Here is a 16,269-nt window from a genome sequence, read left to right as displayed (position 1 = left end):
CTGATCAAGTCCTGACAACTGTGTATCATGATTTTTATGATGACTAAAATTAATGATTTAATTTCTGAAAAATATTTAACAAATATTCTTTGACATTTTTGAGATTACAGTGATCAAGTTTCCATACTTTCAGCAATTAAAACCCAGCTGATTTTACCTGTTACTCCATTACTGAACAAAATGCTTTTAAAGAAACCAAAGCTGTAATCAAAAAAATAAACCTTTTCAAAAAAACAAATGAAAAGAAATATGCAACAAATTAATGAACAGGATCTTAAACTGGTGGTCTTGGGCTGGCCACGGGAGGTTCCATGAGGAGCAGGGGCCAGTGTGCTTGTTATGGATCATGCGCTTTTACTTTGCGCACGAGCAGATCCGTTTCCTCTGCAGAGAAGTGCTCCTTCTTACTACTTGGCAAATGCGCCATCATAATAGCAATCCACCAAGGTGCAAGTGCACCTGACTTTTAAAGGGAATAGGAGATGACACTCTGATTGGTTTATAGCATGTTACGCCCAAAACACACCCATGATTAATTAAGAGACTAAGGACAACCCTTTTGAACCATGCGCTTGGCAGTGCGACCGTTTTTTCCTCAGTTAAACTAGCAGTGGATTTGGACACACCCTAAATGCACTTGCGCCATGCGCTTCAGACCGTGTACCTTGGATCGTTAAAATAAGTCCCCTTTAATAAATATATAATCGTATAATAATGAATAAATAAATAATTATATAATTTAATCCTTAACTGTCACCATAAATTAATAAATCACAAATTAAATGAGATATTAAGAGTTAAATACATATATATACATATACATACACACATACACACACACACACACACACACATAAATATATATATATTTATTTATTTCTATGAAACCTTAACTCTTGAAGGCAGTCTGGTCACCCATAAGGGCCACATAATGCCTCTACAATCCTAGGGGGGGAAGTAGGGGATCAAAAACATCCACAACTAGAAAGTAATAACAGGGCATATTGTGTATTGTACAATCCTCTTAAATTTGTTATTCTAACAAAAGAAAGTGTTAAGCATATTTTTGTATATATTTGAATATTTTGTTTGTATTTTTGTGTGGGTGTTGGTGTTGGTGAGGTAACTAATACATTTCATATTCTTCCAAAGCCCCATGTGAGGCACAGCTTTAGTCATCGCCATAACAATCTAAAGATAAACTTTATGATATCCCAGAAGACTCAGGGGAGCTGCCTGGTGTTCAGCAAAAATCACTCCTATAAAGCTGCTAATCATCCTAAACATCTTACCAGTTGGTCATTGCCAGCACTGGGTAGTGATGATCCACTACATGTTTCTTATGACAATATTTATTCAGCTTGGGAATGAATGACTGTACTGTTTTCTTCTCTGTGTATTTTGTTCCTGTTTTAGTGCAAAACTGTAAGTCCTAAAGGCTTGTTATTTAGATACATGATGTGTCATGTTTAACTGAATTATATGTGGACTGTGATGCGTGAAGCGGTGTGGACGCATTCAGGCTTTACTTTGGTAAGTTCTGTTCTTAGCAGTGACAATTTGCTAAGTATTACTCAAATTTGACTGGAATTTTTAACATTTTACTATCACTATTTCTGATTTTTTGTCTTATTACAGTATGTCCTATTCTTGCTGAATTTATATTTTATATATGAAATAATTATGCTGCTTTATAATCAAACTATTAATGATTTTTCAATGTTTTAGGAGGAAGAGAATTAAAAATGGACAACCTGTACAACACATCATCTGTTTTAGTGCTAAATGGCTTTAATCTATCCTCTGAAAGTGTCTTTCCTGCGTTTCTTTTTGCAACTCTGAGCTACATGATCATACTTTTCTGCAACCTCATTCTAATCCTCACCATTGTACTGAACAAATGTCTGCATCAACCCATGTATCTAATTCTGCTGAACCTTCCTGTCAATGACCTTATAGGCTCCTCAGCACTCTTCCCACAGGTCATTAAAGAAATACTGACTAATAGTAAGACAATGCAATACTCCACTTGTGTTGCCCAAGCCTTTTTTATCCACATCTATGCAGCAGGTACAGTGTTCATTCTGTCTGCTATGGCATATGATAGATACATTGCTATATGCTGCCCTTTGAAATACAACACTGTTATGACTAATGCCCACATTATGAGAATAATCACAATTGTATGGATGAGTAGTTTAATTATGATAGGTGTGCTTTTTTTTCTGCTTTTGCGTTTACCCCGCTGTCGATCTGTAATGACACATACCTACTGTGATAATCCATCTTTGCTGACTCTGGTCTGTGCCGACACAACCATCAACAACATTTATGGTCTTTTTCTTGTTGCTCTCTCTCAAGTGATATCTAATGGAACGGTTTTGTATACATATCTCCAGATCCTTGTTGCATGCTTCAGATCCAAACGATCAGACACAAAAGCCAAAGCTCTGCAGACGTGTGCTACACATCTAATAGTTTTTCTCCTGTTGGAGTGTCTGGGTCTTTTCACCATCATATCATACAGAATTAAGAACATTTCACCACATTTAAGGAGATTCATAGGGTTGTCGACATTAATTTTCCCCCCAACACTAAATCCAATCATCTATGGACTGAAAACAAAGGAAATTCGAGAAAGAGTAGTGCACTTATTTAGGAATAAGATCAATCCATTTTAATACCTTTACGCAGTGAGCTAAAAATTCTTACAATTGTGGCATGAGTTTTTTCTCCCACCAGCAATATTTTCTTTCTCATGCTAGCTTATGAAAGCATGTTTTGCAACTAAATCCCTTTCTTTTCACTTGGCTTTGTATTCATGAATGTTTCTGACTAAAGTTCATTGTCAAATAATGCATATGAAAGCTACAATATGTCGTTTTCAGTATGTAGCAGTAATTAACTCTTGGCTAATTAATTGTTCAAGGTAATGCAAAATAATTATTTGAGCACATAGCTTATTATGGTTTTGTCATAATACTACTATGCATGAAAACCAACTGCAAACTACCATTATAATACAGTTGCATGCAATGTAAATGTTCTTACAACAAAATCAGCAGTGTTTGTTAGTTATTTACGTAGTTATGGACTTTTATTTAGAGTTCCTGTCATCTATTATTGCTTTGAAAATGAGGTATTTCTTTATCAACTGATGTGTGTGGTCATAATGCACACTGTTGTCAAGAATAAGTGAACAAAACTACACACCTCTACTGTTTGTTGCAGCTGATATTCAGTTTTATGCATATGTGAAGTAGTTGGACCTTATCTAATATGTTGTATTTTATGTCATCATTGAGCTTAATATCTCTTTTATGAGGGACTGGAAAGCAGCAGAGAGAAAGAAAACAAGCATAGCCAGGCATAACAAGAGGACAAAGACATACAGCACAAAGCCAGACAAACAAAAGCACATACAGCATCAGAAACAATCACAGACACCACTTAATAGATGAAATGTAATGAATTAGGAAATTAAAGACGTAATGCAGATACAGTATTTAACCTAGATAGGAGAGTAATACTGTTTGTGAAAAATAAAGGAACTTAGGAGATGAACTGAAGTGTCAGAGTGATCAGATTTTGATGAAAATTTGAGGGATATCTTTTCCATCCACTGAAGCATTATCAAAGTTGTACTGATTAGACTCCAGAATAGACAGCAAACTCTATTCAGCTGGCTGCAAGTTATGTACAGTTGATCTTAAGCTGCTGATTAGATATTAACAAGACTTGGATGATGCAGCTTTTTTCAACTTGCAATGTTTGTTGCTTGGCCCAAACATGCAATAAATCAAAATCAAAGTTTAAATCATTATTAAAAAAATGACTTGAACTGGCAACTTAGTGTGTGTAGTGCAGTAGGTATTTTCGGTCCAATATGAACAAGTAACAGTTAGCTACTACACAAACTTTCATATCAGATATAACTGTTTGTCTTTACAATACAAATACAGCAGAGGGCACCATCAGTACACACTCAACACATTCATACCACTATACAGAAAGCACATGAGGTTGCTCTCTGTCAGTTCAACACTGTATGTATCTGTTGCATTTTGTGTCTTTTGCTGCCCTCTTGTGTCTTGTAAGATTGGTAGAAAATGTAGGTCTTTAGAAGACAAGTGACAAGTGAGTGGTGAAGGATGGTGAAGATGGAAAAAGTTAGTAAAGATCTGTTAATTAAAGTAAATAAGGAACATTCCTCCTGCCAGCAGTTTCTTAAAATTGTAAAAACAACATGTGCTTCACTTGTGCATCTATGCTTGTTTAGACAATAAGTCTGTTTCGGGCAAGGAACTGGCTGGATTTAGGGGAAACAGAAGAAGTGGGAGCAGAAGGACATAAGAAGAGCATGAGGTGGGAAAAAATTTGAATGAGCAGAGTGATTATCATTTAGCTGCAGGGAAGGGAGGGACTGAAAGTTGACCAAATGTCCTGGTAGATAAGTTCAAGAAAGGGCCTTATGTCACATTGTTTAAGTTCTCTGAATCTGTTGATATTGTATTAAGTATATAAGACTTAAGAGTATGTGAATATTAATAGCATGCCCTTTATGGTTGTATGTAGCCAATGTTAGAACACATACATTAAAAGAAACCCTCAGTTTGCACCTGAAATCAACTCTTCACTCTTTCACTAATCACTCTTATTCAGAGCTACCTCGACAAGAATATACTTTGTCTCCACACTGTGGTGAAATTTGATATTACACACCTTAATTTTTGACATGTAGAGACTGTGCCTATAATATTCAAACCCGTAAAAACATTTCATTGTCCAAAAGATTTTATTGCTATTGCTTTAAATTTTTATTGGTACAATATTGCTATTATATATGCAGAAAAAGCTAATGACATATCTATGAATGTTCCTGATTTGAATAAGTTAATTTACCTAGACACTTTGTCATCACCAGTGATTAATCAAAAATTTTATTTATTATTAATTTTATTAGAGCATTCCTGCAAGAGACAGACAAATAAAATTATGTGTAAATAGACAGATAATTCACTCCAAATCACTACACACACACGCACACACACCCACACACACACAGAGAGAGCTTGTCCTTTGCCATTACAAAACTGTTATTAAAATAACTTTATTTATATTATATATTTCTATATCATGTTTTATAATATATTACAATCATGTACAATTACAACAACAAACATACAGTAAAAAATATTGCTAAATTGCAGTTAACTACAGGCCAATAGAGTGACAAGGGCAGAGGACAAAAAAGGTATAATGATATGTAAAAAAAACAATAATATAGATTATAATTAACTTAAAATATAGAGAGCAAAGATTGTAAAACGTCAAACTTAAAAAAGCTAAAATGAAAAATAAGAATGGGTCATAAGACAAAACTTCAGTAGTCATGCTAGAAGCCCTGTGAGGTTATAATTGTCATTAAACATCAGAAGATAAAATTATATGGGGCTTTTTTCCTGTGTTTAACCAAGTGCATGGTCTTTCAATTTGAGAGCATGAGTTATTGATTTCACATTCAGATTTTGTCATTTTTTTCCCTCAAAACTCTTCCATCACACTCAAATAGCCCCTGTTTGTGCAGAGATTTGCACTGCTTCTGCTCAAACTGTGTGCATGCTTTAAGATGTATTGTTGCTTGCACAGATTTCCTGCTCCAGTGTCAGCCCTTCTCTCACTCAGCCTGCTTCAAACGTCTGCTCTCAGATTTCTTCTCTGCTCTCAAATTGTCTTATGCCATTGTGTTTCTTTTTTTTTTTAATCTGTATTTCATTGTTTAGGATTGTTTTGGGAAAAGTACCAACAGTACCAAAAGTAACCAGCTAATACATTAAGAAAGTATATGTAAAAGTAACCGACTAACTTCAGAGAACAGAATGAAATTTATTTTCTCAGTTTGGAGACATTTTTATGATTAACTTGCTTGACAACACAACACCAACAGTATCTGCTTTATTCTCTTGGGAATAGCCTTTCAACTCCTTGAACTGATTTCCCTTTATGTAGCTTCACACTGTATGAAAATGCCACATATTCTGTTGTATAAAAAGGTCACATTCTGTGTCTTGCTGGTTGCTGCACTTCACTGAAGCCTCATCACATTGATAATGCTTTCATTCATATCAGGTACAAACAATTTCCTGGTTACTCAGCTTGGATACCTCTTCAAGGAAAAATCTACTCACTTATGCGCCTACAATATTAGATTTCAATTTGTGATGTTTGGTGAACATGTGAATGTTTAAAGTATAGTGAAATATTCAGAGCCAAGATGCTATTGTTTTATAGCTACACAATTACATCAAATAGAAAATCAGAATTCTTGTGCATCATTTTGTACACATTTCTCTATAATTCGTATATATTCAGGACATATTTGGGAAATGGTGCAGTAATGATGAACCTATTGATGGTAGAGTTGAAGAGGTTACTCAGAAAATGCCTTCAGCCACAAAAAAAAACAGTCAATGCTGCAGTATACTGCAAGATTATTTTCATTCTAGAATCCTTGAAGTTTTCCTCTCTGTCCACATCCCATGTAGCCTTCACAGTCTTCGTAAAAAGAATTGCTCTGAAGCAAAGATACTGAGTTCTGTAGGTCCTTCTATCCGTCTATACTCCTCTGAAAATGCGTTCCAGTTCACCACACCTGACGACAAAAGAACAGAAGGGTTCATGTATAAAATGTAGGTTCACTTTTTTTTTTTTTTTAATGTGAAATTATCTGGTAGAAGCATTTCCTCTGTATTCATTTAGCATTGGTGCGCCACCACAGCAACGAATTTACCCGGAGCATGCAGAGGCGATGGAGGGTGCAGAAGCGCTGAAGGCTGCAGAGACGATAGAGGGTGCAGAGACACTGGAGGCTGCAGAGACGCTGAAGGGTGCAGAGACAATGAAGGGTGCAGGGATGCTGGAGGCTACAGAGGTCCTGGAGGCTGCACAGATGCTTGAGGCTGCAGAGACACTAGAGGCCGCAGAGGCGCTGGAGGCTGCAGAAACACTGGAGCATGCAGAGACATTGGAGGCTGCAGAGACGCTGAAGGCTGCAGGTGCACTGGAGCATGCAGAGACGCTGGGGTGTGCAGAGACAATGGAGGGTGCAGAGACACTAAAGGCTATGGAAACAGTGGAGGCTACAAAGCCCCGGGGGGTACTGAGGCACAGGGACCTGTTGATGGGTCAGCTAACCCTCATTTCTGCACATGGCCCAAAAATAAATTTTGCTGGGTTATAATCCTTGCACAATAGCAGTGGTGATAATGGAAATCCGGTTTACAAACTACTCATACATACTTTATTCTTAAGGCAAAATTCAAAATTAAAACTGTATATAAATTAACGTTGGAATAAAATACTTAACATTACTAGTGGACAATTTGTATATTTTACAAGATTTACAACATTTATTTATACTGACAAATACCTCCATGTTTAACAGCTGACTTCTTGTGGGTCTACATATGTGCCACGTGTGCATGCCCTCCCACTTTGCTGCAGAACTGGCATTTGTAGTTTGGGACTTAACAAATGTTTTTTTTTAAGATACCTTTCCTACAAACTATTGGATGAGGGTGGAAGCATACAAAAAAGTAAGATTTTTATTTTTACATGCATCAACATTTCATCAAAAACACTTTACAACACTTCCCAAAACAGTAATGTTCCCTAAAGGTACACCCACATAATTTCAGTAAGCTGATTAAGTTCTCTATCCAAGCTTAAGTGCACCTGTTAAGAGTGGCCTAACTTGCACTTTTATGATTCAGGGGACTATGCAGTTCAGTCACCTCAGCAACAAAGCACAGACCTACGCAACTTAAACCTAATGAGACAAAATAAATGAAATCTCCTGTGCTGGTGGACAAGACCTTTAGAATACTGGTATGGCACATTCATGTCAACATCCAAGTGATAATCACAACTAAGAATCTCATATTATTCAGGATGCAACGATATACCTGACTAGGCCAAGGATAGGGAACCATGTGCCATGGGGAGCCATGAGTCTGCAGGTTTTCAATCCAGCCAAAACTACAGCAGGTGATTTTGCACTGTTTAACCACAAAGCAACACTGCCACTACCACTTTAACAGTGGTATATATATACATAGAGAGAGAGAGCTAGAGAGAGAGAGAGGCTGCCTCCTCAGCCACCTCCCAGACCACCTCGATGGAGACACCGCAGCACTGGCCCTCCTGAGACTGCAGAGTGGCCCGGGACAAGAAAATGCTGAAAGACCGCACAAAAGCTGGCCAGCGCATAGGGAAAGTCTGCAGTGCTGAAAAGACTGTCAGCGGGAGCTAGTGTCACATCAGCAAGGGCTACATTCAACAGCCCTCCCGGATGTGCCAGCAGAGTTCACCGCCCCACCACACCACTGTTTATGTTCATGCTGTTCTGTGTGTGGTATAAATATTTTAATAAAAACGACTGACATTTTCCACCAAAGAGCAAAATCTTCCTCGGCCCTCTATGACGCTGTGATGATAGCAGCTCAGCCTGCTTTATCCAGCTGGTCACAGAGGCTATGTAATGCAGAAAGCATTCAGCTGGCGCCCCTGCTTCTCTTTCTACTCTTCCCCTGCTGTGTGCTGTCCCCGCAGACAGCCTCATTCCGCTACATCCTATGCTAGCCGGAAAAAGTTCAGTGCTGAACTCATTCATGAGCACTATGTTAGGCGCAATGTTGTGAGAAAGAAACACATCCTGCCCGACATAGCAACACAGAGAAGCAGATCTGTTTCTCACTGTGCTCACCAGTGCTGTTATCTGTCGGACCAACTAGCAGCTAATGGCGTTGTCTCCTCATGGGAAATACAGAGGGGAATGAACATATTAACAGAACATCAAATGCTGTGATGAAGCAGCCAACAGTAATGCGTTCAGGGACCACACCGTAGGTTTGGCCCTTTCAATATCGGCCCCCAGTGGGCCAATCTTCCATTCATGGAAGGTTTTGCTTCCTGGCTGCTGTCCCCCAACTGGCCGCCCACCTTCTAAATCAGTTTTATGAGGAATGGTGTCACAGCTGCATGTTAATGGAGTGGATGGACAGAACACTGAGACTTGGTTATTCACTCCAGTTCTGCCATGTTCCTCCTTTATTCTTCATCAAGGAGATAAATCTTTCCTCACAAGAGGAGATAGATTCTCTCTCCGAGGACATCCAGGACCTGTTGCTAAAACAGGCTGTCTTGATCGTTCCCACTCACGACAGAGAGACTTCCTGGTTTCGACGAAAACGGGAGGTTTCAGACCCATTTTGGATCTCCACATCCTGAACCAGTGCATCGCCCAAAAGATGTTCCGCACACTAACAATCAAGAAATTGCTGGAACTGGTTCAACCAGGTGACTGGTTCACCACCATCGACCTGAAATATGCATATTTTTACGTTGAGGTGGTGCCGAAACACAGGATGTTACTGTGTTTCACTTTTCAGGGGATAGCCTACGAGTACAACAGGCTACTGTTTGACTGCCACTGTGCAACCAGGGCATGAGGGTTTTTTCTTCTTCTTAGGTGACCTCATTGTCACAGCCAGGTCCAAGGGCATTTTCCACAGAACCAAGTTGGTGCTGCACTTCACCCTGTTAGGTCTCGCCATCAACTGGAAGAGGAGCATTCCCCGGCCACACCAACAGGTGGAGTATCTGGGAGTTGTGCCTGACTCGGTCAGTCTGTGAGCTGTTCTGTCGGAACCCAGACGGATGGCCCTGTATCAGGCAGTCCTCAGACTACAACGGGGAGCAGTGGTGACAGCTTTGACTGTCATGCAGGTGTTGGGGCTCATGGCAGCAGGCCATCCAGTGGTGCCACTGGGGCTCCTGCACATGTGCTGCCTGCAAAGGTGGTTCACCAGCCTGCACTTGAATCCCAAGATGCACAAGCACCGCATAAATGTTCCCCCATCAGTGAACGAGCACCTGCATTATTGGGGGTCTCCACAGCATCTATTGACAGGGAAACAGAGAGGCATCTGCCCTGGTAGAGCGATAGGTGGTGTGTGGCCTTCAGGGGAAAACCAACAAATCAACCTCCCTGAACTTCAGGCAGTGCTCTTGGTTCTCCAACATTTTCTGACCCGGGTTCAGAGACGTGTTGGTGAGAACACCCTGCCTACACCCTGCCTACATCAACAGGCAGGGCAGAGTCTGATCTGCAGCCCTGTTGAAGATGGCAGAGAACTTATTGTTGTGGGCTTCAGAACACCTCCTGTCTCTGGGAACCCTCCAAATTCTGTCCGCTGCACTCCATGGTGGTACAGCAGATTTGGAACAGGTTCGGGTAAGTGGAAATGGACCTGTTTGCCAGTCGGAACAAAACCCACTGCCCACTCCGGTTCTCCCTGATGCTGCAAGACGATCAAACCCTGCGGGTGGATGCGTTCACACACATCATGGCCAGGGAGGCTGCTTTACCCCTCTCCTCCTCTTCATCTCATTCCCCCTCTGCTGGAGAGAGTCAGGTAAGAGCGGCTGTCGGTCATCCTGATAGCCCCGGACCGCCATTTGGTGCTGTGGTACACAGAGATGACCCAGATGTTGGCAGCCCAGGCCTGGTCCAGCGCTCAAGTCTGTGGCCCTGTCCCAGGAGATGGGCTCGATAGGCGTGCTGCCCAGTTGGGCCTATCTCTCCAGGCTTGGCTTCTGAGAGGGACAGGAGAGGAGGTGGAACAAAAGCTGGTTGAGCCAGATGAGCCTGGCTAACTATTTTGGGCAGGATAGGCGAGGGCAGTGTGAGCCCTGCATGCTCCGCTGCCATGGCCATAATCTTCTGGAAATCATGGCGAACTGAAGTCGGAAGTGGCTTCCTGAGTGTCAGCAATGTTGCAGACACAGATGAGAGGTTGCTGTCATTGAAAGATCATGGTTTGGGTTAAAATGATCACTTGAAATGTGGTTTCTGCTTCCTTCAAGTTATGCAACCTTCGCCGTCATGGCAACAGTAAACGCCATTACAGTAATTGTTCCAGTATTTAAAAAAGTGTCCCAACTCATGGATGGAAACATGACACTCATGGTTGGAAACGGGAAGCAAACAACGGTCTCCTGCAGCTAAGTCCACTTTTCAACATCTATCTATCTAGCCATCAACCTAACACATCTCCACCTGATAAAGCAAATTGTCACCTTAAAATGACGTCATCCGAATTGCATCACTTCCCCGGGTCATAAGTACTATGGATGCTAGATGGTGTAAACATAACTATAGGATGTTTTTGCTGGCTGAATTTTAGATTTATACTATTGTTTTTTTTGTGAGGACGGGCTGACCAAAACACACAAAACTGGTGAAAAAGCATTCAATTTTGACATATTGCAATAAGGAAATGGTCAAATGAAGGGAATCATACCATGAAAGACCACACCCAAGTGCATTTGAAGATGTTCTATTTGACCTATATCGTGTCTACCTTAATTTACAACGCCATAGTTACATTACATTGTACTTTGAATTTATGTCTTGTTTACTGCATATTTCCATTGCTGTTTTAAATTGCCTTATACATCATGCACTGTGTCTCCCCTATGTTGTTATTATGTGGCTGATGTAAGACAGTTTAACTGAACTGAAATAAAAAGTTGTTAACTCAATCTGTCATTCTTGAACCTTGGGAAACACATGACCAATCCAAATCACCTTCAGGTAATGTTTACTTGTTTGTCCATGAATATGTCGTCACCCATTAGGAGATTTCTTCTCCAACTTTGTTACTAAGTGGGAAACTATTCATTGTATCATGGCTACTATGGCTTGGTTACTGTTTTTCTTTAACTTTGCTCATTAGGTTAATGACTTCTTTGTTTACGGAGTGTTGATAGGAAAGATGTGTCACACTGAGCCCTCCAGAGTGATGTATCCTCAGTACTAAGCTCTGTTAATGAACCTCGAAGGGTTTGCTGAGACAAACAGCTACTGGTGTGTTTTGCAACTGTTCAAACAGTGACAGACAGTTGAGCTTGAGAAAGTTTGCTGGTGTGGTACATTTAATAGACTTTAAAGAGAGTAAACACTTTTTAGCAGTTGAAATGTCACTAGAATATCTTATCAAGTAAGTTTAGACAAGTCGGAGTAACTAATTACATTTGATCACTGGCCTGTCATGGCTGTAACCATGGCTGTAACAATTCAGTAATGTAAAAATAGTAACCATCTTTTCTTTATCAGAAAGCTTTCTCAAAGTTTTATGTTCAAGGGCAAAAGATTCAAAGCACACTTAATTGGAACATCCATAATATAATGACTGTAGGTCTTTTAAAAAGTAGTTTAGTAAAATGCATCATCACAAATCCACTTAAGTAAAAGTTTATTGATATAAAAATTAAATATATAAAAAAGTACAATAAACAAATTCAACAACATTGCTATGACAAGCTTTTATTCACTTTCCACTCATGCACTTTTTTAACATCGCAGCTTATAGTTTTACAGAATGACAATACAGTATTCAGTACATAATGGCTAGGAAATTATGCAAATCAAAGAGCTAGACTGTTTTTGGCTTTAGAGGATTTCAGGCATCAGTGTGATAAAGTACCTTGATCCGTAATCTCTTGCATCAGCCAAAAAACAGACATTACTTGTCACTCACTCATCAGTATTGCAATATAAATCATTATATAAATGACAGTGATAAAGATTTTATTACCCCAACCCGAGATGTAACTGGGGAAAAAGACAGAAAAATCTTTTTGGACAGTATACATTTATGTGCAAAACGTCTGTCTTGCTTAACATATATTACTTTTGATTGAACAGCATTTTTCAGAGAAAATTGGAATCTGTTTATCATGTGGTCAGCTGATAGTGATTGTATATCAAGCTAACTACAGTAATGTGAAAGAGAAGAGAGAAGAGAAAGAAATGATGGCACCAATAGGCACTGTAGTTATTCCTCTTCATACAGAAAATAAAAATATTACAAGAGTGTAGAAGTTCTGAGTTTAAAGTCAGAATTCTGACTTTATTCTCAGAATTATATATAAAAATTCCCTCTCTCACCCCCCTCCCATGGGGGGTGGTGGTGTGTCTTCCTCAAGCTCGGGTCTTCTACCAGAGGCCTGGGAGTTTGAGGGCTCTGCGCAGTATCTTAGCTGTTCCTAAGACTGCGCTCTTCTGGACAGAGACCTCAGATGTTGTACCTGGAATCTGTTGGAGTCACTCTCCCAGTTTGTGGGTCACAGCCCCCAGTGATCCAATTACCACTGGCACCACTGTTACCTCCCCACATCTTTTCTAGTTCCTCTTTCAGCCCATGGTATTTTTCGCTTAGTGTACAGTCTCAGAGTGTATATATATATATATAAAATTATAGTTCATTTTGACCTGACTTCAGATCCAATGTGGATCGAAACTTTGTCTTTTTGGATTATTTTGAATTATGGCTTTGTATGTTGAGTATGTGTTGTCTTCTATTAGCCCTGCACCTATGTGATGTGAATATAATTAACGTGAAAATGGGGCACAGCTCATGTCATCTGTGCATATACAGGTCACAAGACTGGTATCTAGCTAAGTTCTTGTCAGATAGCTTGAAGCTGGCCTGTGCCTTTCAAAAACCACCAGTTTTCCAGACCACATTCCAGGAATAAAGTTCTTATAAACTAATGCTAACACATGGCTTTAAGACCTCAAATAAATATGCAAACAAATCCTGCAAATGTTGGACAAAGTAAAATCCTAATACAAGGGTAATCAAGGCTAAATTATGTACCGTATATATGTTAAAGAAGCAACTGCAGGAAGCGCTTTTGCATGTTTTCCATGAAGACTGAAGTAGAAGACTGAAAAGCAGCCAAATAAGCAAAAGGTTTAAATGAAAACAGGATCACACTGAATTTGGCTACTATAGATGATAGAGATCAATAAAGATATGCCTTGATCAGTGCTGACACAGACTTCACAAATTTCAGTAAGTATTGGCCATATTTTAAGGATTAGAGCTGGTGAAAATCTTCTGGACCTCAAGCAACTTCTTCTATTTAGACACAGCAAATGGGGAGTTCCACTTTACTTCTCTGGTTCAGAAAAATATTTTTGCCAAATGTGGGAATTTAGATGATAAGCACAAGCACACAACTTAAACCACCATAAATCTGATGAATTTTGAATTTCAAGGTTTTGAATAAAAATTAACCTCAACATCCTTAACTCATCAGTTCTTTTTACCAAGATTACTTTTTTAAAGGTTTGAGGAAAGTTTGCAAACACCTACAGCAGCATACAGTTTATTGACATAAACATAGTTACAGACAATAAGTAATGCTGGTATATACAGTATGCATTTGGTATACTGAAAAGCACTGGAAAAAACAAATAAAGTTTATGATATACAGCATGTTTGCTTCATAATATATTCCATCAAGTGGCACGGTGAAGTTGTGAGAGAGTTTGCATGTTTTTCCTTGGCTCTGTGTGGGTTTCCTCCAGTTTCCTCCTACAGTCAAAAGACATGTAGGTTAGGTTAACTGGAAAGTCTAAATTGCTGGCATGTGAACATGTGAGTGTGACTGTGTTTGTCATAGATTACAGACCTGTCAGGGATGGAGACTGCCTCTCACCCAATGTTTGTTGGGATAAGCTTCTGTCCATTACAATCCTGAACAGGATTAACAGTTCAGAAAATACATGGATGAATGATTCCATCATTTTATCATAATACTTAGACCATAAAAGGGTGCATCTTCCATAATAAAGTATTAATAAATTGACAATTCATGAGGATCTACTGAGATGTAGCAACTGTTTTGAAAATCCTAAAGATTTTACATCTAATTTCTTTTGTCCTAAGACAGTACACAAAAGGATTTACAATAGATGGACCAAGGATGGCCCCGATTGTTAGGCCATGGCGAGCCTCAAGAGTTAATACCACACCCATCCTGGTCAAGACAACGATAATAAATAATGGACCATAATAACACGTTACCACAACCAAGTGACTCAAACAAGTGCTGCCCATTTTCCTTTTGTTACTATCTGAGGATAATTTGACAAAAAGTATGATCAAAATGTATGACAGGCAAATAAATGTGAAAGTGAAAAATAAAAGAAAAAATACTATGACTGTAACCAGATTGAAGTAGGGTCTGGGATCAACACATGTTGTTCGTATTATGGCAGCATATTCACAGAAAGTGTACTTCAGCGTTGAGTGGCAGTGAGGGAGAGGTAGCAGAGTTGCCGGCAGAATGGACACAAAACCACAGGCAACAATCCACAGGATATATGTAAGGACAAGAGTGCGCACATTTGTTAAATAACTGTGGTACATAAACGGACAACTAATAGCAATCAATCGATCAAATGCCATAATCGATAAAGCAAACATCTCCATTACCCCTCCCAAGTGGAAAGCAAACATTTCAATGAAGCATGGCACATAGGATATGGTGGTAACACCAGCAACTAGAACCCCGATCATTGCTGGACTGGTACTGGAGGTGTATAGTATATCGACAACAGCAAGGTTGCAAATCAGAAGATACATTGGTTTGTGTAATCGCTTGTCATATATGATGAAGAGGATGTTCATCATATTGGCTAATATAGCAAGAACATAGGTAATTAATATAACCACACCAACTATGAAAGGCTTTTCAGTTTTGTCAAAACCACCTATAATGAATTCTGTTACTTTGATTGAAGCATTCTGAAAAGACATATTCAACAAAATATCAAGATGACAAAAATAGCAAAAAAAGAAGTTGATAAAAATACTCTTCTTAAAGCAAAAGATCATTCAATACATATCATAAACAGCCAGTTGTAGTCAGATTTGAAAAATGTAACTCCACCTGAGCTCAATCACACAGCTTTCTCTAAAACCAGCAATGGAGTTTACCAAACAGCCTCTAGGATTTAAGGTTTTAAGGCTCAGCTGAACGGTAAGTTTTCATTGGACAGCCCCATTGTCCAATCACATTGGATACTGACACCAGCTGATTTGAGCTACTAGCTAATTAGCTTATTCTAATTATCAACATCTGGAATCCTATATCCAAGATAAACAGTAATTTATCTGCAAAGTAGAGCTGAACAATATCACCTAAAATCAATATCATGATTAATTGTCACATTTACCTCAGTCACAATTAATCAAGCGATACCTTATTAAATACACTTGTGCGCAAGATTCTCTGTCCTCACAGTGGAATTCTTATTAGTTGTTTGTACTGAAAAATAAACAGAAAACCCTGGATTATGACTTATATTGTCATATTTATCTACCATATAAGAACACTTGTAGGTACTTGTTT

At 39.1% G+C, this 16,269-nt stretch overlaps 2 protein-coding genes across 2 annotated transcripts; one reads left to right on the top strand and one right to left on the bottom strand.

The window, feature by feature from the left end:
- Positions 1-1,745: 1,745 nt before the first annotated feature.
- LOC122984230 (olfactory receptor 52D1-like) lies at positions 1,746-9,693 on the top strand. The gene is made up of 5 exons (XM_044354564.1): positions 1,746-2,642; positions 4,224-4,235; positions 6,779-7,156; positions 9,225-9,357; positions 9,530-9,693. The coding sequence occupies exons 1-5, from the start codon at positions 1,746-1,748 to the stop codon at positions 9,691-9,693; spliced, it is 1,584 nt and encodes a 527-aa protein (XP_044210499.1).
- Positions 9,694-14,063: 4,370 nt separating this feature from the next.
- Positions 14,064-15,674, bottom strand: LOC122984228 (olfactory receptor 13G1-like). The gene has a single exon (XM_044354562.1). The coding sequence runs from the start codon at positions 15,672-15,674 to the stop codon at positions 14,736-14,738; it is 939 nt and encodes a 312-aa protein (XP_044210497.1). The 3' UTR covers positions 14,064-14,735.
- Between the last annotated feature and the right edge of the window lie 595 nt (positions 15,675-16,269).

Source organism: Thunnus albacares, chromosome 6, assembly GCF_914725855.1.
Source record: "Thunnus albacares chromosome 6, fThuAlb1.1, whole genome shotgun sequence".
Lineage (NCBI taxonomy): Eukaryota > Metazoa > Chordata > Actinopteri > Scombriformes > Scombridae > Thunnus > Thunnus albacares.
Note: the sequence above shows the minus strand (reverse complement) of the source record. Positions and strands in the feature narration are given on the sequence as shown.